Below are 24,634 nucleotides of genomic sequence, written 5' to 3' on the forward strand. Positions count from 1 at the left end.
TCCCAGTAGGGGATTTAGTCCTGGCTGTTTGACATCTTTATGCCCTAAGGTCAGCTTAACACCTGCGATAGGAACTGGCAGTGCTGGAAAATATCTTTGCCAAGTTTAAGAAAAACGTGATGTTTTTTGGTGTTAAAAGCCAGAAAATTATGAGGGCTTTTAATAATCGGCAAAAGTTAATTAGAAATCAATTGCATTTACGTTGTTTGACTTATGCTGCCTTCAAATACCTTACAACACGAGTGGGAATATTTGATTTGGCATCGCCGGTCACTGCCGATGCCCTACCCTTTTTGCCATCAAGGAACCGATAGGGTATAGTAAGATTTATTTCTCTCCATCTTGTGTGTATGTTTACATATCACTCACCCACTCATTTTAATTATTATATCTATGTAGTAATTAAGTTTAGTGATGGTATATAAAAACCACCATACTGTATAGAGAAAGTTATCTTGTTGCTTAGATATTCACAGCTAATAAGTCATTCTGGCCATTGCCAATTTTTGCCATGTAAGTTACGATTTTTGTGTTACTTTAATAGATATTTTTGTATTATGATGTTACTGGGTACTTTATATAGTAGATGGACTGCCTAATAACTCAACCTTTAGTAGGTACGGTTAACTGAAGTGGACATTCAAGAAATTTATCTGCTTGTATTCTCTGAGACTGGAATCTAACAATGCCTGCAAAAGGCATGAAATTTCATGTCACCATCTATATTGATTTTGAGGTTGCATATAAGCCTGAATATTACAGATCTGTTACTGATTCATGTTCAAAAGGTACTTAAATAATTCAGGCAAGTTCTATTTTCAGCATTACTTTTTCAGTGAATTTTTCAAACTATTTTTCAAAGTTAATTTTGTTTTAGTGTTTTTGTATTGAGTTACTGGTGTTTCATTTTACTGCAGTCTTTCATTGATATTTTGACTAAGTGCCTCAAATTATATCCTTGTGTTTCAGGATGTTGTGACAAATTTGGCTGCAGGTTTTCGAGAATGTCGACGACACATCCAAAATGAGGAGCAAGTTGCCCAATTTTTGGATAAAACACTGACATCTCGCTTGGGTATTCGTATGTTGGCTCAGCACCACCTTTCATTGCGAGAAAACAAGGTAAAGTTTTCTATTTACTTTTGGTGAGTGTTCCTTCAGAGTTGTATATCACCCTGTTTTATGAGTGCAGGTTTAACCCTTACTGGATGGGCAAATATATCAATATGCAGCTCCTCAGGCCAGGTAAACTCTGAGGTAGGCCAATTTACGAATAAAACACATCAATGGAAAGAGGAAGATATGCAAATGTACATGGTAAAAGAAAAAAAATTCTAAAAAAGTTTCCCTACCTTCCACAAGAAGTTGAAAATGATTATTTACAACCCCTTGTAGGGCCTCTTTTATAAGACAATTCTAAATTTTACCAACTTATATATGTTTTTTCTAATAAATAAATATGTTTTATTTTGTAAAATCATAATTACTGCTCACACAATATCAAAACAGATAAGAAATAAAAGCAGTAACAAATTCTCAGCATATTTGTTGAAAAATATTTATGTAAATTTCCCAGAATGAAGATTCAGTAACTTTTTTTACCTCGTGTTTTTTCCAATATCTCTTTGCAATTTTCTTTTTAGAATTACATTTACAACCGACATACCATTGTACAAGACAAGAACAAAGAACAACAGCATCCCCTTGGTATATTGACGAGCAAATTTACAAAGACGTCATGAGAGAAGAGAGAGGAGAGAGAGAGAGAGAGAGAGAGAGAGAGAGAGAGAGAGATTGCAGAAGAGAGAGAGAGAGAAGGAAGAGGAATGGGAAAGTGGGCAGAATGTTCCCCCTTCAAGTCTCAAGCACTACTGAAGTCCTGAGATGCCCACACTTGTGATCTTTAGTCAGTATAAAAACTTGCCATAAGTTAAAAGTATTGGCACCTCTTTCCAGATCGACGGCATGTAATACAGGCGGCCCGCGGTTAACAGCGCAATCACTCAACGGCGAATCGGTTTTACGGCGGTCGTCAAAAATATTCATTAAAAAAATAAGGCATTTTCAAGGTATCTTACGGCACAATTTTCAGTTAACAGCGCCGCTAGCGCCGTTGTCTAACGAGTTCATACATTTGTAGAAATGCCGTTCAGACCATAAAGGTTATGCAAATTATATTAACAAATTTTATGGAGAGTTATTACGTAGGTATTAAGGTAAAATATATGCCTCTGACGCTGTTCTATGCCGAAAATATCGAGTTACATAAGTGCAAATTTAGCTATGGATGTGTCGATTTATAAATGTTCATGCTTTTGTTTAAAATGTGTATGAAAATGTATTACGTGAAAGGTATTTTTATTTCTGTACAGAAATATGATACAAAGGCAGCTTTTGAAACTGCCCTTCACGTTATCAAATACGATTTTTTTTCATGTTCTTTCTTGTGAGCCGCCGCCTGCCCTCTTCCGAAAATATAGATTTAAAAAAAGTGCAAATTAGCGATCGATGTGTCAATTTTATTAATGTTTATGCTTTTATGTTTAAAAATGTCTATGAAAATGTATTACGAATAGGGTATTTTTATTTCTGGTGCAGAAATATGATAAAAAGGTAGCTTTTGAAACTGCCTTCAAGTTATCGACTACGATGTTTTTTCAAGTTCGTTCTTGTATGCCGCCGTCTGCCGCTCTTCCGAAAATATAGAGTTAAAAAGAGTGCAAATTTAGTGATCGATGTGTCGATTTCTTAAATGTTTATGCTTTTATGTTAAAAATAAAAGTGTATGAAAGATATTACGTAAGGTATTTTCATTTTTGTACAGAAATAAGATACAAATTGAGGCAGCCTTTGTAACTACGCTCCATGTTGTCAGGGGATGTTTTTTCATGTTCGTTCATGTCCACCAGTTCCGAAAAATGCATTGTGTTATTTATTAATTATGCATCTTTTTCCATAAATCCTTTAAAAAGTTATACATTATTTCACTGTATTCAAGAATATTGTATGTATTCTCATATTATTGTATTTTAAAATACTTCGGCAAATTTAAGCCAGTATTCCGCGGAGCGGCCAATGTTGTTGTTTGAGATCTGCTGATGAATACGAGTTTGTTTCACCTTAACGCAATTCTGAGCGAATGCTCTTGCTTCTAGTTAGCATAAACGAATATCTAGATACTTGACTTATATGAGACAAAGTTATTTTTCCTTATACAGCGTGTTTTTAGGTAGAAATATTTATTGAATATGTCTCGTTGTGAATGTGAACTACTTTTTTTTCGTTAACAGATTACATTGGCGGCATGTTTATTGCGTAAAAAATTATGTTATTCCGTTCGCAATAATCCTTTATATCATCGTAATACGAACTTTACGTTATATATCTTATATCCGCGTGAAACCAAACAGTAAAAGGTGTTCTTTCAAGCACAGTAGTTTTGATTAAAATGATTTTATCCCAATTTTATTTTATACGGTTGTGTTTGATGGCATACGTTTACTGCAGTTTTATCCTTGTTGCCGATGTACGATAATAGTCATTAGCAGCTTGAACAGTTTTCTCAGCTTCAGTTATACTAGGTTTTAAATTTAACAGTATATTTCCAAATTGATCTTTAATCTATATTGATCTCTGATCTATAGCGAATAAAGTTATTACATTAAGATATCTCAGTTCTATTCTATACATAACACCATTTATAACAACTACGGTAATGTTGTACTGTAGTACGATGATTGAAATACAAGCCAAACGGATGTTATCCAGTTCGGTTGTACTTAGAAAAAAAAAAAAGGTCGTTTCTCGTTCGGTTGTTCATGGCTGTACACGTTCACGCAATGAATATTACGTTAAAACCATACTTTCATCATTCTCTTTTGCTGTTATTGAACTTATGTAACTAGAAGATGGATAAAGTTAGGCCATTGTAATTTGATCTCTCATAAAATCGGACTAACCTGAACACTACAGCTACCTGTACACTGTATAAACTTTATTATACCTTTACATACTCTAGACACCCACATGTACTGTACAGTAAATTCTATAGTACTATACTGCATAAATATAATTTTACTTATTGCTCCGTTGTGGGATTACGTGGCCTGTGACTGGTCTAGAGTTTCGAAAGAAGGTGTGCGGTGGCCGTAGGCTTTAAAATCGATTGCTCAGCGTTGAAAATCGCTTGGCGTCGGCGGCCAGGAACGGAACCCCTGCCGCTAACCTGAGGGCCGCCTGTATTGCTTTAACTAACAGGAATCAATCCGTCCACCCCCCAAAACCCCTGTTATTACTACTCCCGAGGATCAGTCCATCCGTTAAGGGTTAATGTATAAATTTTTTCATGTTTAAAGGCAAGAGTACAATAATTTTTAGAGTACGTATTGTGTGTAGCTGTTCATATTTGAAGTGAAGAATTTGTTTTTTCTTTTTGATATACTATAAATGTGTGTGATACTGTTCATTATGTTCTGGTAATAAGTGAGGTACTAAAATGCAAGATTCCAAACCATCTCCAAAAGTCGGTAAAAAATTATAAACATCTTAATATGTGTGCATCCCTCAAAAATGTGACTTCAGTAACACGATACCACTACTATGCAGCAGCACAGATGCATTGAGGCTAACAAACTCTATGAATTAATGATAATTATAACGTTGTTATAATTATAGTTCTAGTATGGCATCTTAGCCTTTAGTAAACATAAATGAGAAGAGGGTTAGTCTGCCACACCTAAAAATAATCTCAGGAGTTTTGGGGTTAAAGTGCTGTTGTATAGGAAAATGGTTTTTTACTTGGTAAAATAAATCAATGTATTAATGAATCATTAATTTTAATTTTTGTATATAAATGCAAATTGTGTTTGCAAAATGTAATTTAACATACTTTATGTTGAAGTAAAATCCCTCAAAATCACAAAACAGCTGTTTCCTTATGTGTATTTTTACTAATGTATACTGTAGCGACAGCATGTTGTATTGGCTGGTCTTGGCGGTCATCGCCATCAATCGTGTGCCTGGGACCACAAGAAAAAAATTGTCAGCGGGCTTGGTCACACATTTGCGATTCAAGGACAGGCAATGCATAATTGCTGAAGATTTACCAATTACATCATTACGATGTAATTACAACCAAATCGCCATGAATCGTTATCACGTCACAAAGTTTGGCGATGCGCACCAAGTGATGGTGGATGTTTTAATGGATGGTGCACGTTGCATTTACGAGTTATAATTTGAGAAATCTAATTACGACAAATGGCGAAGTTGTTGCATTAGTGGTGATGCCATTGTGTCAGGGTTGTGTATTGTGCAACAAAATGGAGACAATGACAGTTGACGTGACACAACCGTGTATGTTCGTGGTGTCATGGAACTGCCATCACTTGGAGCAGGTCACCAAACTTGGCGATGCGGTAATGAGTCATAGCGATTGTTGGCGATTTGGTTGTATTTCATTGTAATGCTGTCGTAATTAGCAAATTTTTGGCAGGCAGTTACGACATGCGCAACATTGAATCGCCAATGTGTGATTCAGCCATAAACTTGCCTCAGCTCTCTCTCTCTCTCTCTCTCTCTCTCTCTCTCTCTCTCTCTCTCTCTCTCTCTCTCTCTCTCTCTCTCTCAGTACTATACAAATCCTTTAATGAAATAGGAATTACTGTTGTATCATAAACATAAAAATATGAAACTAAAACTCCATGGAGTTCATAACACCTTTGAATATGTATGTATGTATGTATGTATACATTGTTTTTATTTTGCTTTGCATGATATACTGTACTGTTTTTATACAAGTTTAGTTGACTCTAACTAAGTACACAAGAATATTTTATCACTTGATATTTCATTTCTAATCACAATTCAATTATTTAAATGTGAATTTCATATGTTGGCAAGACAAAAAAAACCAAAACAGGCTGTCTAGTTTACCGACAGCATGAAACGATTGTGTTTTGTTTATCTTTTGGTTTGTAAAACTAAAATAAATAAGAAAAACTGTAAAAGGTATAAACAAGAATACTGCAGCATAAAATGTAAACAAGATAGTGTAAAGTGTGTGCATTTCTGTATTAGGCTGTAATGTAAACAATTCTCTCTCTCTCTCTCTCTCTCTCTCTCTCTCTCTCTCTCTCTCTCTCTCTCTCTCTCTCTCTCTCCTGTATATGAGTACTGTACAAACTATCCTTTAATGAAATATCAATTATTGTACCGTAATCATTAGAACCCTAAACTGAAACTTCAGGAAGTTTATGATGCATATTATTAGGTGTGCATATTATACACTTTGCTTGATTTACTGTGCCATATTTCATTACAAGTTGAGTTTACTCTAATCAACATAAAAATAATTAGAATGCAAATTTCTCTTTTATTGGCAAAAAAGCTAAACAGGCTGTAGCAAGTTTACCCTAGTTATGGAATTAATGCGTATATACAAGTTCCCATTTTTTGTTTTGGTTTGCCCAATTAAATGTATCGTACCTTATTACAAGTTTAGATGACTAAGTATGATTACCACACACATCAGAACAGTTCACATGAGAATACATTATCACTGTTGATATTTCTATCTCAAATCAAAAAGACCAATATTAAAAATGCAAATTTCATATGTGAAGCAAGACTAGACCAAGCAGGCTGCAGCAATGTGTATACAAGGCTGCAGCAAGTGTGTATATTCATGTTGTTTTTTATTTGCTTGATTTACTACATGTTTCATTACAAGTTTAGTTTATTCTAAATGTGATTATCACACACATAACAGTATACAAGAGAATAATTTATTTGCAGTTGATTCTCTCTCTCTCTCTCTCTCTCTTCGTCTCTCTCTCGTCTCTCTCTCCTCTCTCTCTCTCTCTCTCTCTCGTACCTTATGCACAAGATTTTTTTTTGGTTTGAAAGAATAACAAATGAAAAAAATAAATAAAATGTAAACAAGAACAGTGTAGCATTAAATAAATAAATAAGGCCAGAAATACACGAGCAACTCTGTGGCGCCACAGAGTAGCCTATAGGTTTCCCTTTTTTTATAATTAAGCTGTGGGGGGGGGGGGGTCGAGCACATGAGCGACTGTGGCAAGCTGTCGCTGAGCCCTGCCACAGCTTACAAACAATGGGAACCTATGGGAAGCCACATCCTGCCACATGACAATGCCACTCTGTGGCGCCTCAGAGTGGCTTATGTACTCTTGGCCTAAAAGTGCAAGGAATTTGTGTGTTACTGTACTGAAGACTTCAATGTAAACATACATCATAATATTCTTCTCCTCTCTCTCTCTCCTCTCATCTCTCTCTCTCTCTCTTCTTCCTTCTCCATTCTCTCTCTCTTATCATCTCGCTTCTCTCCTTCAAACCAATCTCTCCATCTTCCTTCTCTCCTCAGTCTCTCTCTCTCGTCTCTCTCCGTACTATATACGCATATCCTTTAATAAAATGTGAATTACTATATACATAAACCTAAAAACATACAAGCTCCATCAAGTAAGGTCTGCCTAGCCCTCTTCCCCCATCCAACATTGCATCCCCACCCCTCCTAGCCATAGAAACTGCTCTTCAGGTCCACCCAACCTTCCAAAAACTACACCTCCAGTAGTGGATTTAAGGGGGGTGGGGGGGACCTGGTCACGTTGCCCCCAACCCCGTGGAAAGAATAATGTGTAAGTCTCAAAGCTATAATTAGATTTTGGTTATGTGTGACCACCGCACGAAAGTAGAACATTTATAGGAACACTGAAAATAAAGTTATAAATTTTTTTCTTTATGCATCTATTTAATGCTTATATTTGCCAAAATAACTTCACCTGCTACTTCTAAGTAAGCTATAGCTGTTTGAAAATGTAACAATCCTCATAAATATACTGTCTCTCCCTTTCTCTCTCTCAGTACTACAATATATGTGTACATACCATATATGTCCACGTATACGACAACCTTTAAATCCTAAAATTCACCCCTAAAAATTGGGGGTCGTCTTATACTGCAATACTAAAGATCAAACCTTGAATTCTAAGATGTGTATCGGTAGGCTAGCTTCAGCCTTGGTGCAATAGCCTAACCACCAACATCTATGAAGTTTCACTTTATGAAATGAAATGATATTAAAGGTAATAAAACCATTTTTATCTTATATATTATTGGCATATTTTCATAAGTAGTCTATTTGAGGAATAATTAGAAATCAGTGAAACAAACTTATCTATGTGATCCCCACTGCAAAAATTCAAACATTCAATTAAGTTGCATTCACAGCAACCTTTATCTTTTGGTAAACTTATAGAAATTTCAGTGGTAGTGTAATTATGATAGTATAATAACATTTAGGATAACATAATATTCATTTTTTCATTAAAAGTTTCTCATACATATCACAAGATTGATTCCTGTCTGGTTCTGGTGAGTTGACTTCGACTTTGTTGTTGATATCATGCAAATCATCTTTGGTGCCGTCCATGGCATTTTTAAAAAATTATTTTATGACACTATTTTTCACGTTCCCCCCCCCCCCCCTCCCCCCCCCCCCCCCCCCCCCCCCAATGCCTTTATGACAAAACGCAGCAAACATCAAGTGAGGCAACGCTCAAAGCTGTTTGTAACTGTTTCGAACAATTCAGTCATATGAATGATAATTGTGTATGATAATTATTGTTCATCATTGTATTGTTATAATGAGCGGTTGTTTGAGAATGGCCACAAAATGTTAAGAAAACAATGCTTTCCATTTTAGGCGACTGTTTGTGTGAAAAACATATAGAATTGGCTTGGTTAAACCCAGCTTTGATAATTTGCAAAACGATTGTATCTCTGAATTAAGTATCATTCAGCAACTAAAGACAGTGATAAGATTGGTAAAATGCAATCAGCTGATTATTTTAAAGCTGTAAGTAAAACCAGAATGCAAATGGCGCATCATCGATCTGCTCATATATTTTAAAATGATGATACATGTTTACAGTAAAACAATTTTTATTAAAATTATCATTAATCTCAATACAACTATTATTTGACTTATGCAGTGGATATCTGTTAGTGTAACAACTCTCTCTCTCTCTCTCTCTCTCTCTCTCTCTCTCTCTCTCTCTCTCTCTCTCTCTCTCTCTCTCTCTCTCTCTCTCTCTCTCTCTCATCGACTGTAATACTAATGATACTCCATCTTCCACTAAAAAAATTCTGGTTTTTCGAATTCTGGATGGAACGATTATTTTAAACATGTATTGGCATAAACAACCGAATTGAGAAACAGCTGATTGCTGACGTCATTTACCGTAACTATTGAGCGATTTTAAATGGTGGCTTCCACAAGTAGAAATAAAATTAATTTTTTTCATCTCTAGTGCAATGAAGATCTCTAGAAAGAATACTAGTAAATTAAAGCTGCAGGTTATAGCCAAGGCTGATTAAAACTAATAACAGCCAGGTGGAAGTGATATTCGGAACCTGGAGAGATCGCACCTAATGCTTATAGTATATATATGATGAAGTAATGTGTGCATGTTTTCAACCAAACCTTGTTAATTTAAGATAGAAGGTATCTCCGAATTACAGGCAGTCCCCGGGTTACGACGGGGGTTCCGTTCTTGAGATGCGTCGTAAGCCGAAAATCGTCGTAAGCCGGAACATCGTAAAAAATCCTAAGAAAACCTTACTTTTAATGCTTTGGGCACATTGAAAACTATGTAAACTGCATTCTTATGGCATTTTTCATCAAAAAAACCTTCAAATATTGATTATTTTGCATTTTTGGTGTCATATTTCATCTGCCAGATGAGCATTGTAGGTGTCATAACCCTGGAAATAATGTCTCATGAATATAATTGAAAAGCGTCGTAACCTCGGAACGTCGTAAGCTGAGACCGTCGTAACCCGGGGACTGCCTGTATATCTCTTCTAACAAATAATGGCAATGAAGATCTCGAGAATACTCAAATCAACCAAGATTTTGAGACTGTAAACAATATCAAATGCAAATGATGTACATGATGGGGTTTATATTCTGTAATACAGTAATGATATGATAATAGTAATATTAGTATTCAATAGGATACAACAAGTAAAACAACCTTTATTTAAGTCATCATTATTATAAATATAGTTGTAGTGTTTAATTTTTGCAAATAATAACTTCCAAAATACAATTCTGTTTTGTAATTTAGAAGTCACCCCATACTACAGATATGAGATAAATTCATTAAAATTTGCCATGGTTTTTTACCTCGTCTTATTTAAAGGTCATCTTATAAATGGGAATATACAGTACATAAATTAAGTGTGTGTATATATGTGCATACTTATGAATATTGATATATATATTTACCATATGTGTGTAGTACTTGTTTTATATAAAGTGGTCCTCTGTATTCGCAGGGGATGGGTACCAGAACTTCCCGCAAATAGCTTGAACCCTCGAATAGTTAGAATTCCTATCTAAAAATGCTTATATCTGCCTATTTTGAAAGTTCAAACTCCAAAGTATCCCTAGAAATACTATCCTACATCAAATGTACACTAAACTATTAGGTATTCTATTAGTGTATTAATCTTTGAAATAATATATGAAAGTAAATCATAAACATTTTATGATTAAAAATATACATACATACTGTATGACTAAGTTACTTCCGTATGAAAATAATCCAGTCCCTCATAAGTATTCAGCCATGCACATTTTCTTTCACATAGTTTACTATTGAAGCTGTCCAGTTTTCTTTTACAAGGGGGGGAGAGAGGAGAAGGAGAGGAGAGAGAGAGAGAGAGGAGAAGAGAGAGAGAGAGGAGAGATCTATAAAATTAAACAACGATACATAATAGATACAACATACGTAGTAATAGGGTACTCACCAGTGATGAATGTTGATTAAAGATGATGATGATGACAAATTTGCTGTGCTGTCTGATGTATGACGATAAAGATATGACAGCACAGTCGGGGTCAGAGCGGGTATCAGTGAGGTTGCCAACTTTATCCTCAGTGATGTCTTCAAAGCCTTCACCACCAAGGATCCTTGCTAACTGGACCACCTTATTCATGGCCAGATGTATTTCTCCCAGAGAGAAGGCCTGATAATTATGCACACAATCCGGCCACAGCGTACTCCAGTCTGTGTTCAGGGTCTGCTTCTTCATGTCCTTCAGCAACCGGTCGATGATGGGCAGACACATGGCAGTTGTGAATTTATGCCAATATTCCTTCAGCTTAGATTCACCTGTCGCAGTCCATTGCATCAACCAGGTGATGGAGGGAGTTCCCGGTGTAGAGTGAGTACCTTGAAGGCATGGATCACGCCCTGGTCCATAGGCCTGGAGGAGAGAGGTGGTGTTGGGAGGGAGGAACTTGAGCTGGACTCCCTTGTAATAAGATTGAGAGGGTGACACTAACATGTCCATGATTAGCAAGACCTTGAACTCATGCCCAAGTCATTCAGGTCTTGCCTAACTTGCAGAATGAAGCTGTTGATGGAAACTAATACTCTGTAAGGACTTTGGTGATCCAGGCCTTGGGATTGTACATCCAGAACACAGGCAGCAATGACTTGTTCCTATTTTTGAGTGCCCTGGTATGCAACCTTGTAAATGAAGCCTGGTTTCAACGTAAAGCTAACTGCATTCCCACACATCAGGAGGGTAACCCCGTCCTTCTGTGCCTTGTTTAGCTTCGTCCTTCATTAAGTAAGTCCGGGAAGGCATCTTTTTCTAGAACAGGCCAGTTTTGTCCATATTGAGCACCTGTTCTAGATGGTATCCTTTTTCCTGAGAATCTTCCTGAAGGTCTCGTGATATTTTGGCCACCTCTTTGTCTGCCCGATGCTGCTTTCCCCAGTAGGGAAAAACAGACTTTAGGTGGAACCGCTTCTAGAAGCGTGAAACCATCTTTGCTCGCTGAAAACCTTCAAGAGCTGAAGATGGTGCTTGTTATGGCTCTTTCCCCTCTTCATCTTCTTCCTCTTCAGGAGCTGGTTCATCATAGCCCTAGAATTCCAATTCCGATTCTTCATCACCTTCCTGTGTCTCTGGATCACTGCCTTCCTGTTCCTCTACGTCATCACCTTCCTGTGTTGATATCTGCTGATAGAGTTGTCGCGATTTCTTGTGAATTATGTTGGATTCAAGGGGCATGTTCTTTTTCGACAGTCCTTTATCCAGTATGCCAGCACAGATTCCATTCTCACGATTGTTTTTTCTGGCACTGTTGACACTGTTTTAGCTGCACCAAAGTAGGTCATGCTTACACACTTTCTTAGTTTACTTCCATTTTTCTTTATGTATCACACCGTGCTTTCGTTCACGTTGAAATGGCAGCCAACGCCGCAAACTTTTGCCTTCTTTTAACATATCGAGAACCTTCACCTTCTCATTGAGCTTCATGACTGCCCTCTTCTTTTAGGCTCTTTGCCAGAAGGCTTAGAAGGAGCAGGGTGCATTTTAGGAGCCATTTTTGCTATGATTTACACGTAAAACACGAAGTTTTGCGATTAGGCACTACGTCCGCAGATGTTGACGCACTACGCAGTGATGCTGGGTGAATACGGCATCAAGCTAGGAGATGCGTGGTACCCACAATTTCATGTTCGCGAGATGGGACTCTGGTTTCAACCAATCAACATCAAGTATACATCCTCATGAGTGCCAAGGAAAAAGAATGCTGCTCCTGGATTGGCTGCTTTGCAGATGACAACCAATAGTGGGTCGAGTATTATTTCGTCTGGCTACTGCTCTAAGAAGGCGTCACGGGTATCTCAAGATTTGTTGATCAGTGGAAGGCTTGGGTGAAGCATCTTTTAAGAAAAACAAATTATGTTATTGAAATTTTGCTGTGTTTACATTAACATATTACAGAACTTTGGTATTTGAGAAATAGTAAATCTTTTTTTCTTTATAATAATTTTTTTAGTCATGAAAATATACATAGTAAGTATGCATGAAAATACTAGGTACCGCAGACAGAAACAAACGTACCCTGCTATATTCCCATTGTCTTATGTAGTTTAGATATTTTCTGTGAACTTGTAGTATCATACTAAAACACTATGTGTATGTATAATATTTAAAAATCATCTTAAAAAAACATTTCATAAAATGTACAGTATGCACAGAATATCAATGAGCAATTCATGTATACATACCAAGTTGACCCAATACAGTTCAATGTTCTCTCATTTGTGCATGTTTTGTGTGTACGGTATGTACTACTACGGGCTAAGAATAGTCTTTGAAATTGCCCATAAAAATGTCCTCTAAATGTTCTGCTTTTCCTAAGGCTTCTGGTAGAAAGCCTAAGCATCAGAGGCCCTTACAGTTAATGACAAATAAGAAGAAAGTTACGTTGAGAGGGCAAAAGTCATGGAGAAGTAGCAGCCCATTATGGCATGACAGAAAGTGCAGTTGCATGCATTGAGAATGAGTTGAAGAAAGGGACCCAGAAATTATATCAATACTGTTAATAATATCATGAAGCCCAGTCACAACACCCTTCGTGAAAATTTACAAGTACCACATTATGATGCAGCCTCTCAAAACCCCTGATGAAGCTGCTCCTGAAGAAGGCAAAGAAGCACCCTCAGAGAGTAACTCCTTTGATTAGCCGTGCAGTCTATCTTCATCGTCATTCATCCGACTAGACAACTAATTTGTCACATCATCTATAACTAATGTTCATCACCCTTATGATTTAATATTATCGTGATATTTCATGCTATTTTCATACAGAGGGGTAGGCCTCCTTATCCTTGCATTTTCTCTGAGACTTGTGGCCAAGACACAGGACCCTTCTGTCCTGGAGCTCAAGTTGGAGAGGTTCTCCATCCCTTCCCTGGAGGACATCATCAGGACCGACAGGAGGAATTACTGCGGGTGTGTCAGAACCATGAGACAGGTACCTGAAAAAGAACAGCCACCCACAGACCAGAGTTTAAGTGGCTGTCCATCAGTATGGGAAGATTGAAGAAGAGGTTTTTTAAAAATACTATCTTCTGGCTTAAGGAAATGATTGTAAAGGGCCTACAGTGCCAAGGAAGGCAATAGACACTCCCACGTTATTGGGTGCAGTACCAATTGATGGCCTATAAGAAGAAAAACTGTCCTGCAATTTCAGAAGACTGGTGGTTTGAGGGCTTCATGCCTTCCAGGAAAAGACTCTTCTCATACAGTAGTAGGGTCAGTTGATGGGACTGTAGCAGGAATGTGGTGAGTACTTGATACAAGTTACTCAGTGGTGGTATACTAGTTGGTCAGTGGCCTGAGTTTGGTGGGGAGAAGTCGTGTACGCAGCCCTGGCACCTTTGAGGCATGCCCACCTCCTACACAGCAGTGAGAAAGATAGGCCTCCCTCCTAAGGATGAGGCATTATTTCTCCAAGTATTCAAATCATAGCTTTTATAAAAGAAGTAACCCTTTTGTGCTACCACTCATAGTTCCAATTCTCTCTGTCTAGTGGAAGTGTGATGATTGCGTGTGGGCTGCTACACAGTTGGTTGAGGTAGGCTGACACAGGATCACGTAATACAGAGGCCTACTTGATGCGATTTTATTTTTACTAGCTAGTGACAGCAGAAGCCCACCTTATATAAGGAACCCTCCATTTATAGAAGCTATTCTGTATATTTTTTGTTTCAGTCATAAACCAAGAAATACAGTACATAAATGTGTCCACACTTCACAATATAAATTGGTACCAATTGGTAAATGGTATACAAAAATTAAATATAGTCTTGTATCACCAGTTCAGTGCTTAGTCATTGGTGATACTCTGTAGCATTTTTCTCTGAATGTTAATCTCTTTATAAATGCTTTCATGTAAACCATCTTGAAAAGGTGAATGCCTGTGTAATTTACTTGGGTGTTGTTTTTTTTTATTAATATTGCATATAGGACTCATCTGTATCAAGAATATAATATTTTTTGAGTAGAGTTATCAGAACAGAGGAAACTTAACATGTGTTATTGTTTTACAGACAAATTATGTTGGTATCATCAATGTGCAATGAAGTTGAAGGAGGTGATTGAAAGAAGTTGTCAGTTTGTACATCGTGTTGCTCATCATAAGTATGGGAAGGTTCCAGAGTTGAACTGTCAGGCCATGTAAATGCTGTTTTTCCATATATTGAATGTAAGTAGTTTTATTTTTAAGTATAGTCACTCCTCTGTAATCATAAGAATTAAGTTTCTGAACCCCCTTGTATTAGTTAAAAATTAATGTTATTTGATAAAAGTTTGTATATCTTCAAATATATATATATAATGTGTGTATATAATATATTATATATATATATTATATATATATATATATATATATATATTATATATATAGTTAGTTAGATAGATAGATAGATAGATAGATAGATAGATAGATAGATAGATAGAGAGGTATGCAGTCCCCAGGTTACGATGTTCCGAGACTATTATGCTCTTCAGTTATATCATAAAAAAACGTTACTTGCGTTGCAGTGCTTGTTCCAGGTTTACGATGCTGCAGTGACACCAATCTGGTGGAAGAAATATGGGTCTAAAATGGCAGAATGGTCAAAATTCAAGGTTTTATGAAAGATTTAATAAAAATACAAAAATATGTCATTCCAAGATACCCAAAAGTATTAAAAGTAAAGATTCTTATGCTTTTCAGTGAGATTTTGTGTTACAATGAGTTACGGATTATGACGCAGCATCAGAACAGAATCCCCATTGTAAAGTTGGGACTGCCTACACACCCACACATCATATAATATAGTACATATAGGATACATATTAGTATATATATATATATCTATATATATATATATATATATATATATATATATATATATAATTATATATTATATATATATATATATATATATTATATATATATATATATATATTGTTACGAAGTGCCAAGTATCTGGTTAACCATTTATCAATTATTACCTCACAAAAGCCAGACACCTGAACCCTCACAACACGTTTAAACGACTGAATACACTAAGGCAACGGTGATCCCTTAACACTTACCAGTATTGCAGAAAATCAGACTAAGTTCATCAAAACAGGTGTGAGGTAATCTTGTAAGTAATTAAATTAATCAAAGGGCATCACTCCATCAACAACTTTCAAAACTCTAAGTATTTCCCTGATTTCAGAAGTCTAAGTACTTCCCTGGTTCTAAGTCACTGCAAGTTACTGAAGGAAAGCAAATTCAATTACCACTCTATGTTTCTACCTAACATCAATATAATCATAATCATATATACTTATACTGGTGTAAGATAAAGAAAACACTTATAAAAATTTTAAATACAAAAATTTATTATTAAATTCAAAATTTATAAGTGAAATTCACAATATCAGGGAAAATTACTGTTTACTTGAAAACAAAGTAAAGTTTAATTAATTCTTGAATCAAATTAAGTAAAATTAAATCAAAATTAATTTATCACAAAATTCAGAAAATTAACTCAATCAAAATTCAAAAGTGTTAGGCAATACTGAAAATTTGAAATTAATTCACAAGTGCTAAACAACAATAAAACTTGAAAAGAATTCTAAGTAAATGCAAATCAATTCACAAGTGTTAACTTTAATTAAATGTGCAATGATAAAGCAATGAAAATAACTAAGTCAATTAAATTGTGAATGCAAATGAAAATATAAAACAAAAAGACACACTTCAATAAGAAAATGAATAAGTGCACAAACAATGGAACAGACACAAACACAAAAAAATATCAGCAATGTGTAAAAGTGTAAATCTTTTTCATTCAAAAACACTGTAACCAACAGTTTTTACCACCAAAACCTTCATAACAGACAACAGTTCCTATCAATTATTAGTTAAAACACAATTCCTATCCGTTTATTAGTTAAACACACTCCCTATCCATTATTAGTTATTAGTTAACGTTATCAGTTATTAGTTGCAACTAATAAAAGAAAATATAACACTTTACCTTTTTTGTAGGTACCAACTTCTTTCTTTCTCTTTTGCTGCAGCTTGTATATTACACTTTCACAAAAAAAAAACCAGGCACCGTTACGAAATGTTTGTTCAGATTCCACAAAAAGAAAACTAAATAAACTAAATAAATTCTAAGAAATATCAAACATTAAATCTAAAATGTTACGAGTGACCAATTTACTTACGTTAATATAATCTCTCGATGTCGAGAGAGAGAGAGAGAGAGAGAGAGAGAGAGAGAGAGAGAGAGAGAGAGAGAGAGAGAGAGATCTAACTGCCTTGAGGTCTTAAGATCGAATGAATCTCTTCCCTCATGGAAACTGGGCTAGGCAGATGACAAATACGTTCTGGGGTACGAAAGCTTCCAGAAAGTTCTGAAATCTGACGCAATCTTACACACATAATGTGCAACATCCACATGGGACTTGACAAAGATATACACGTACCATACGAGTCTGTTAAAAAAAAGAAAGACTTACCCGACTCGACTGAGACGGAGACTGGGCTCCGTCTGGGGGACAATTAAAAATTGACTTGTTTTGATGACAACGAGCTCGCTATCAAACGCGCTGACAGAGCAGGGAAGCAAATGGATCTTGCAGACTCTAATCTTAAAGTGCTGACATAAAAGTTAAACATTTGCAGCTTTGAAAAGACAAGGATCTCTTCTTTACGTTATATATATAGTCTTTACAAGATGTTAATGCGAAATCTGACACATTTTAAAACATCCTATTCTAAGATCTCTAGGAATCTGAAAAAATGTTACACAATCTACAAGACATTTCAAAGAGGGGAAAACATGCATTTGAAAGTAGCAAATATTATATACCTCCCCCCAGAAGATTTTTTATCACGGTGTTGAATCCAACGATTCGCAACGAGATAAATAACAGCAACTACATGTTTTTGCCACTAATGTGCTGCACTCTTAAGTTATATTGTTGCAGACACAAAGACCACCTGGTCAGTCTTTGATTGTGATTTTTCATTTTCTGGATAAATGACAGTGGATTGTGATCAGACCATAACTAAAAATTTCTTCATTCCTAGGTCTATTCACATACACTTCAATTTTTTTCAATGCGGTGATTAAGGCTAAAGTTTCCTTCTCGATTGTCGAATATACTTTCTGATGTTTTTTCAATTTTGTAGACATGAAGCACACAGGATGGTAGATATTATTTTCATCATCTTGAAGTAGAACAGCTCCAACACCACAGTCTGACGCATCAACTTGTATCACAAATTTCTTGTCGAAGTCTGGAGCTTGAAGTACTGGTCTTGAAGTTAAAATGGCTTTTACCTTCTCAAAGGATTCTTGACACTCTGGAGTCCAAATAAACTTTGCTTTGGGACTATTTAAGTCTGTCAAGGGAGCTACTACGGCTGAGAAATTTGGGAGGGCAAAAACGACGATAGAAACCAGCCATGCCTAAAAATCTCTGTAGCTGTTTCCTGGTAGTAGGTGGGGTAGCCTTACGGATACCTTCTACATTAGCATTTACTGGAGCAAGAAGGCCTTTCCCAACTTCAAAACCCAAGATACTGTACAGTTGTCCTTTCCAAACTCACTCTTCTCTAAGTTGACTGTTAATCCTGCTTCTTGTAGTCTCTTGAAAACTTTCTTCAGAATCTTCAGATGTTCTTCCCACGTTGTAGAGTAAATCACGATGTAATCTAGGTATACACTACCCTCTATTGATCCTAGCAGTTGATCCATCACTCGTTTGAAATGTTGCGGGTGCATTCATCAGACCAAAACGGCAGAACAGTATACTGATATAGTCCAAATGGAGTAATAAATGCTGACAGCAACTTTGCATTTTCATCTAAGGGAATTTGATAATATCCTTTCAACAAGTCTATCTTGGAAACAAACTTGGCTTGCCAATATTATCAAGTAACTGATCTATAAGAGGCAAAGGATAATTATCAGCCACACTGATAGAATTCAGCTTCCTATAATCAGTACACATCCTAAATGAACCATCTGGTTTCTTCACTAACACACATGGAGAACTGAAGTGACTTGAACTGGGTTCTGCTAATCCATGTTGCAGCAAAATACTCAACTTCTTTCTTCAAAACATCTCGATGTTATGGTGATAAGTGATAGGCTCTTTGCTTGAAAGGTTTTCCATCTTCTTGAATCTTGGATTTCATGCTTGGTCAGATCAGTACGTCTAGGCACATCTGAAAAAATTTCTGGAAAACTTCTAATTACATCACTTAGTCTTCACCTTGTTCAACACTCGGATGTTTCAATTTATCCTCCAAATTTTCCAAAATGAAGAATTATTCATCTTGCTTGCAGCTCCCAATTCGTAGCCATCATCGTCTTCTGTAGATAAAGTTGTCTGGGTTACTGACACAGTTTTCAGTTTTAGTTTTCTGAGAAATAAGGTTTCAAGAGGTTCACATGTATCTTCCTTTGTCTTCTTCTTCTTTCTGATGTTTCAATCACATAAGTTCTATCACTTAACTTCGAATTATCTTGTAAGGACCTTGAAATTATTAGTGAGGGGAAATCTCTTGACAGGTAAGAACACTAACGCTTGTTGACCAACACTAAAACTTCTTAGCTTAGCCTTAGCATCAATCTCCTTTTCATTTTCTCTTGACTCATTTTCAAGTTTTCTAAAGAGAATTTTTTAATCTCTTTCAACCTCTTTCTTAAGTTCTTTCGCATACTCTGCTTGGCTTTCCTCTTGATTTTCTTCCCAATTTTCTGCAAGAATCTTCAACGGTCCTCTCACTTCTCTTCCAAAAATCATCTCATTAGGTGAACATCCCATACTTTCTTGGTAAGCACTCCTAACTTCAAAACAACAAATTAATGGTAAACCAACATCCCATTCTCTTCCTGACTCAGAACAATACTTTGTCAGCATACTTTTCAATGTTTGGTTGAACCTTTCCAAGGCACCTTGAGTTTCTGGATGATAGGCAGTGGATAACTGTTGTTTCACTCCTAACAAATTCATCACATCCTGGAATAACTTTGAAGTAAAGTTTGTTCCTCTGTCACTTTGTACTATTTCTGGTATTCCAAACTTTGAGAAAAAACTCCACAAGTTTTTCAGCAACTATCTTGGCAGATATGTTTCTAACAGGGATTGCTTCTGGATACCTTGTCACAGGACATTAATGTCAACAAATACTCATTTCCTTTCTTTGTCTTCAGCAGCGGTCCAACATATCTATAATCACTTTGCTAAAGGGTTCTCCTCTAACTTCTTATAGGTTGGAGGGGGGCTTTCTTGATGGTTCATTCGGTTTTCCAGTTATCTGGCAGGTATGGACACTCACGACAGAAACCTGCTAAACATCTTTGTGAAGTCCAGGCCAGAAAAAATATTTCATGATCTTCTCCACAGTCTTCCTGATTCCCATATGTCCAGACTCATGAGCTACTGCAACCACTTGCTTTCTCAACGGATATGGAATCAAAATTTGATGATATTCGCCCCATACAGCATCTGGTATATCTGTAGGTCTATACTTCCTCATCAGTAAACCTTCCTTCAGATAGTAACAGGTAGGAGTTTGTTGCATCTCTTCTTGATCAACAACTCTGAAGAACAAATCAGTTAACGATGCATCCTTCTTCTGCAAGTCCATCAGCTTCTCTCTTGTCACTTGACCAACTTCAAGGGTTGAATTCTCGATATCTGCTAACTCAGCTACTGTAGTTTCACTACTGTCTTCAGTAACACTTTGACTACTCGGAGTCTCTTCAGGAACATCAGGTTCTTCTTCTTCGTCGTCGTCGTCTTCTTCATCTTCTTGGGAAATCTCTTCTTGGTCAGCACTATGGGAACTTCACTTCCCTGGAATAATTCTTCTAAGCACAAAAGATTCTTCACTTGATCCTTCTTGAGTGTGTAAATCCTCAGTTTCTTCACTTACAGTCGTAGTCCTCTTCATACTTCTAGTAGTTACACACTAGGAAACAGGTGGGGGCTATTCTTCTCCAACTCTTCTGTAGGACTAATCCTCAATGGTTTGTCTGTCACTACAGGACAAGGAATAAATGGCACACCACCAACTCATTCCCCCAACAGAACATGTACACCTTCCACAGCCAGTGAGTCCTTTACAGCAAAATCAACATTCCCTGTTACCAATTCACATGACAGGTGTAAGCGGCATATAGGAGTTACTTCCTCTCCTCCTATACCCTTCAAAATAACTGAATCTCCTGTGAGGACTCTTCTCCACTGAGGGTGAGAACCACGTACTACCACATATGGTTACTCCCTGTATCACGTAATATCTTGACTGGTACCTGCATACTTCCTTCTTGAGTTGACAGCATACCCTCATAGATATATGGCTTAAAAGCCTCCACACTGCTTAACCACTCACTGCTTGAGGTAACATTTCCACTGGTTGCTAAACATTCAGCTTGTTTAGTTTCATTCTTCTCTGGAGTCTGATTCTTTCCCACACTGCTCTTCGTAGTTTTGTTTCACCGGGTTACCTTTTACAACTTGACCAACTGGTTTTGACTGCTGTTGATTCCGGTAACACTCTTGACTGTAGTGCCCTACTCTTCCACACTTGAAACAGACAACATTAGGTTTCTGTAACTGTCTTGAAAAAAACCTGGATGAGGATTTCACATTAATTTGCTGAGCTGTATTACCTTGTGTACTCTTAGTAGTATCACTGGTAGGTTTCCCATTAAATTTGTTCCTGTTATTTGGATAAGACTTAAAACCTGGGCGTTGTTGACTCTGGTACTTGACATTGTAATTACGTTTGCTACTGATTATATTGTAATCTTCACTAAGGGTAGCAGCTTTGTCAAGTTTTCTTCACTTCTCTCTCTCTTAAATAGGCTCTTATATGTTCAGGAATCCCTTAAGATACTGTTCAAGAACAAGTAACTCTTCTAACTCATCAAAAAGTTTTAACTTTAGCAGCTTCTATCCAACGTTTGAAACACTTCTCACTGTAAGCATAATCTAAGAAGGTTCCCTTCTCATCTTTTCTCAAGTTTCTGAATCTCTCATTGTAGTACTCTGGGGTCATCTGGTAAACTTGTAGCACACTGTGTTTAAGTACCTTGTAGTCTTTACACTGATCAGCTGTTAAGGCTAGATAAGCACTTCTCCCTTTACCAATTAAGCACTTTGTAGCAAAACTGACCATTTATCCTCTGGTCATCCCATACCTGAAGCCACTTTCTCAAAGTGATCAAAAAACTCATCTGGAGCTTCTTCAGTAAACTTAGGGATTAACTTCTGTACTCTCACTACATCAAATACAGGTCTTGATTACCTTGGTTAGGGTTAGACGGTGTTACAGGTAATGTGGATACTAGCTCTTATTAATTTCCATTTCCCTTTCATGTCTTGCAATTTCTTTCCTCTTTTATTCTTTCTCTTTCCTCTTCTGCTGCTTTTTTCTTCTTCTCTTTCTCTTCTTTCTTGTTTTTCCCTCCCTGTCTATTCTGTTCTCTTTCAGCTTCCATTCTCTCTCTTCAGCAAGCATTTTTAGCTTAATCAAATTCTCTTCTGCTTCAATGCGTCTAAGCTCTAACTCTGCATCACTTTTCTCTTTCTTTTCTGCTTGCTTATTTATGAGATCAGCACGTGCTACATTCAACAACTCTGAGCCAATTCTAACTCATCTTCATCAGTTATTCTACCAGAGTTTATCAATGATCCATAGCAATACATCTTATTTGTGCCTTTACCATACTAGTAGACACATAACCACCACATGCCTCTGCTAAAGCGCTCCACTGTGCTCTAGACAGAGTGGTTTTCAGACAAAACTGGACGGAAGGAGCTGCTAAAAATTCCTGAACATTGAACTGAGCCATTTTCCCCTCTAAGTTATCAACTTACAATTCAATACAATAAATGCAAAACAAAACTATATGGTCACTCTCCTAACAAAATATATCCCTAACACCACCAGTATATTCTAGAGTGATAATGAAATCTGCTTTCCCGGGTCTGGGCACCATTAAATAATGTTACGAAGTGCCAAGTATCTGGTTACCATTTATCAATTATTACCTCACAAAAGCCAGACACCTGAACCCTCACAACAAGTTTAAACGACTGAATACAACTAAAGGCAACAGTGATCCTTAACACTTACCAGTATTGCAGAAAATCAGACTAAGTTCATCAAAACAGGTGTGAGGTAATCTTGTAAGTAATTAAATTAATCAAAGGCATCACTCCATCAACAACTTTAAAAACTCCAAGTATTTCCCTGATTTCAGAAGTCTAAGTACTTCCCTGGTTCTAAGTCACTTCAAGTTACTGAAAGAAAGCAAATCAGTTACCACTCTATGTTTCTACCTAACATCAATATAATCATAATCATATATACTTATATTGGTGTAAGATAAAGAAAAACACCTTATAAAAATTTTAAATACAAAAATTTATTATTAAATTCAAAATTTATAAGTGAAATTCACAATATCAGGGAAAATTACTGTTACTTGAAAACAAAGTAAAGTTTAATTAATTCTTGAATCAAATTAAGTAAAATTAAATCAAAATTAATTTATCACAAAATTCAAGAAAATTAACTCAATCAAAATTCAAAAGTGTTAGGCAATAACTGAAAATTTGAAATTAATTCACAAGTGCTAATAAAACTTGAAAAGAATTCTAAGTAAATGCAAATCAATTCACATGTGGTTAAATTTAATTAAATGTGCAATGATAAAGCAATGAAAATAACTAAGTCAATTAAATTGTGAATGCAAATGAAAATATAAAACAAAAAGACACACTTCAATAAGAAAATGAATAAGTGCACAAACAATGGAACAGACACAAACACAAAAAATATCAGCAATGTGTAAAAGTGTAAATCTTTTTCATTCAAAAACACTGTAACCAACAGTTTTTCCACCAAACCTTCGTAACAGACAACAGTTCCTATCAATTATTAGTTAAACACACTCCCTATCCATTATTAGTTATTAGTTAACCGTTATCAGTTATTAGTTGCAACTAATAAAATATAACACTTTACCTTTTTTGGTATACCAACTTCTTTCTTTCTCTTTTGCTGCAGCTTGTATATTACACTTTCACAAAAAAAAACCAGGCGCCGTTACGAAATGTTTGTTCAGATTCCACAAAAGAAACTAAATAAACTAAATAAATTCTAAGAAATATCAAACATTAAATTCTAAAATGTTACGAGTGACCAATACTTAGTTAATATAATCTCGATGTCGAGAGAGAGAGGAGAGAGAGAGAGAGAGAGAGAGAGGAGAGAGAGAGAGAGAGATCTAACTTGCCTTGAGGTCTTAAGATCGAATGAATTCTCTTCCCTCATGGAAACTGGGCTAGGCAGATAGAAAAATACGTTCTGGGTACGAAAGCTTCCAGAAAGTTCTGAAATCTGACGCAATCTTACACACATAATGTGCAACATCCACATGGGACTTGACAAAGATATACCACGTTACCATACGAGTTCTGTAAAAAAAAAGAAAGACTTACCCGACTCGACTGAGACGGAGACTGGGCTCCGTCTGGGGGACAATTAAAATTGACTTGTTTTGATGACAACGAGCTCGCTATCAAACGCGCTGACAGAGCAGGGAAGCAAATGGATCTTGCAGACTCTAATCTTAAAGTGCTGACATAAAAGTTAAACATTTGCAGCTTTAAAAAGACAAGGATCTCTCTCTTTACGTTATATATATATATTCTTTTACAA

The 24,634-nt window shown here is 36.3% G+C and overlaps 1 protein-coding gene across 1 annotated transcript in view; it reads left to right on the top strand.

Annotated features, from left to right (window-relative positions):
• Positions 1–24,634, top strand: part of LOC135211355 (branched-chain alpha-ketoacid dehydrogenase kinase-like) — a 203,688-nt gene that overhangs the window by 58,256 nt on the left and 120,798 nt on the right. The window contains exon 4 of the mRNA XM_064244669.1: positions 970–1,122. Coding sequence (XP_064100739.1) covers positions 970–1,122 — 153 coding nt within the window. The remainder of the gene's footprint in view (positions 1–969; positions 1,123–24,634) is intronic.

Source organism: Macrobrachium nipponense, chromosome 4, assembly GCF_015104395.2.
Source record: "Macrobrachium nipponense isolate FS-2020 chromosome 4, ASM1510439v2, whole genome shotgun sequence".
Taxonomy (NCBI): domain Eukaryota; kingdom Metazoa; phylum Arthropoda; class Malacostraca; order Decapoda; family Palaemonidae; genus Macrobrachium; species Macrobrachium nipponense.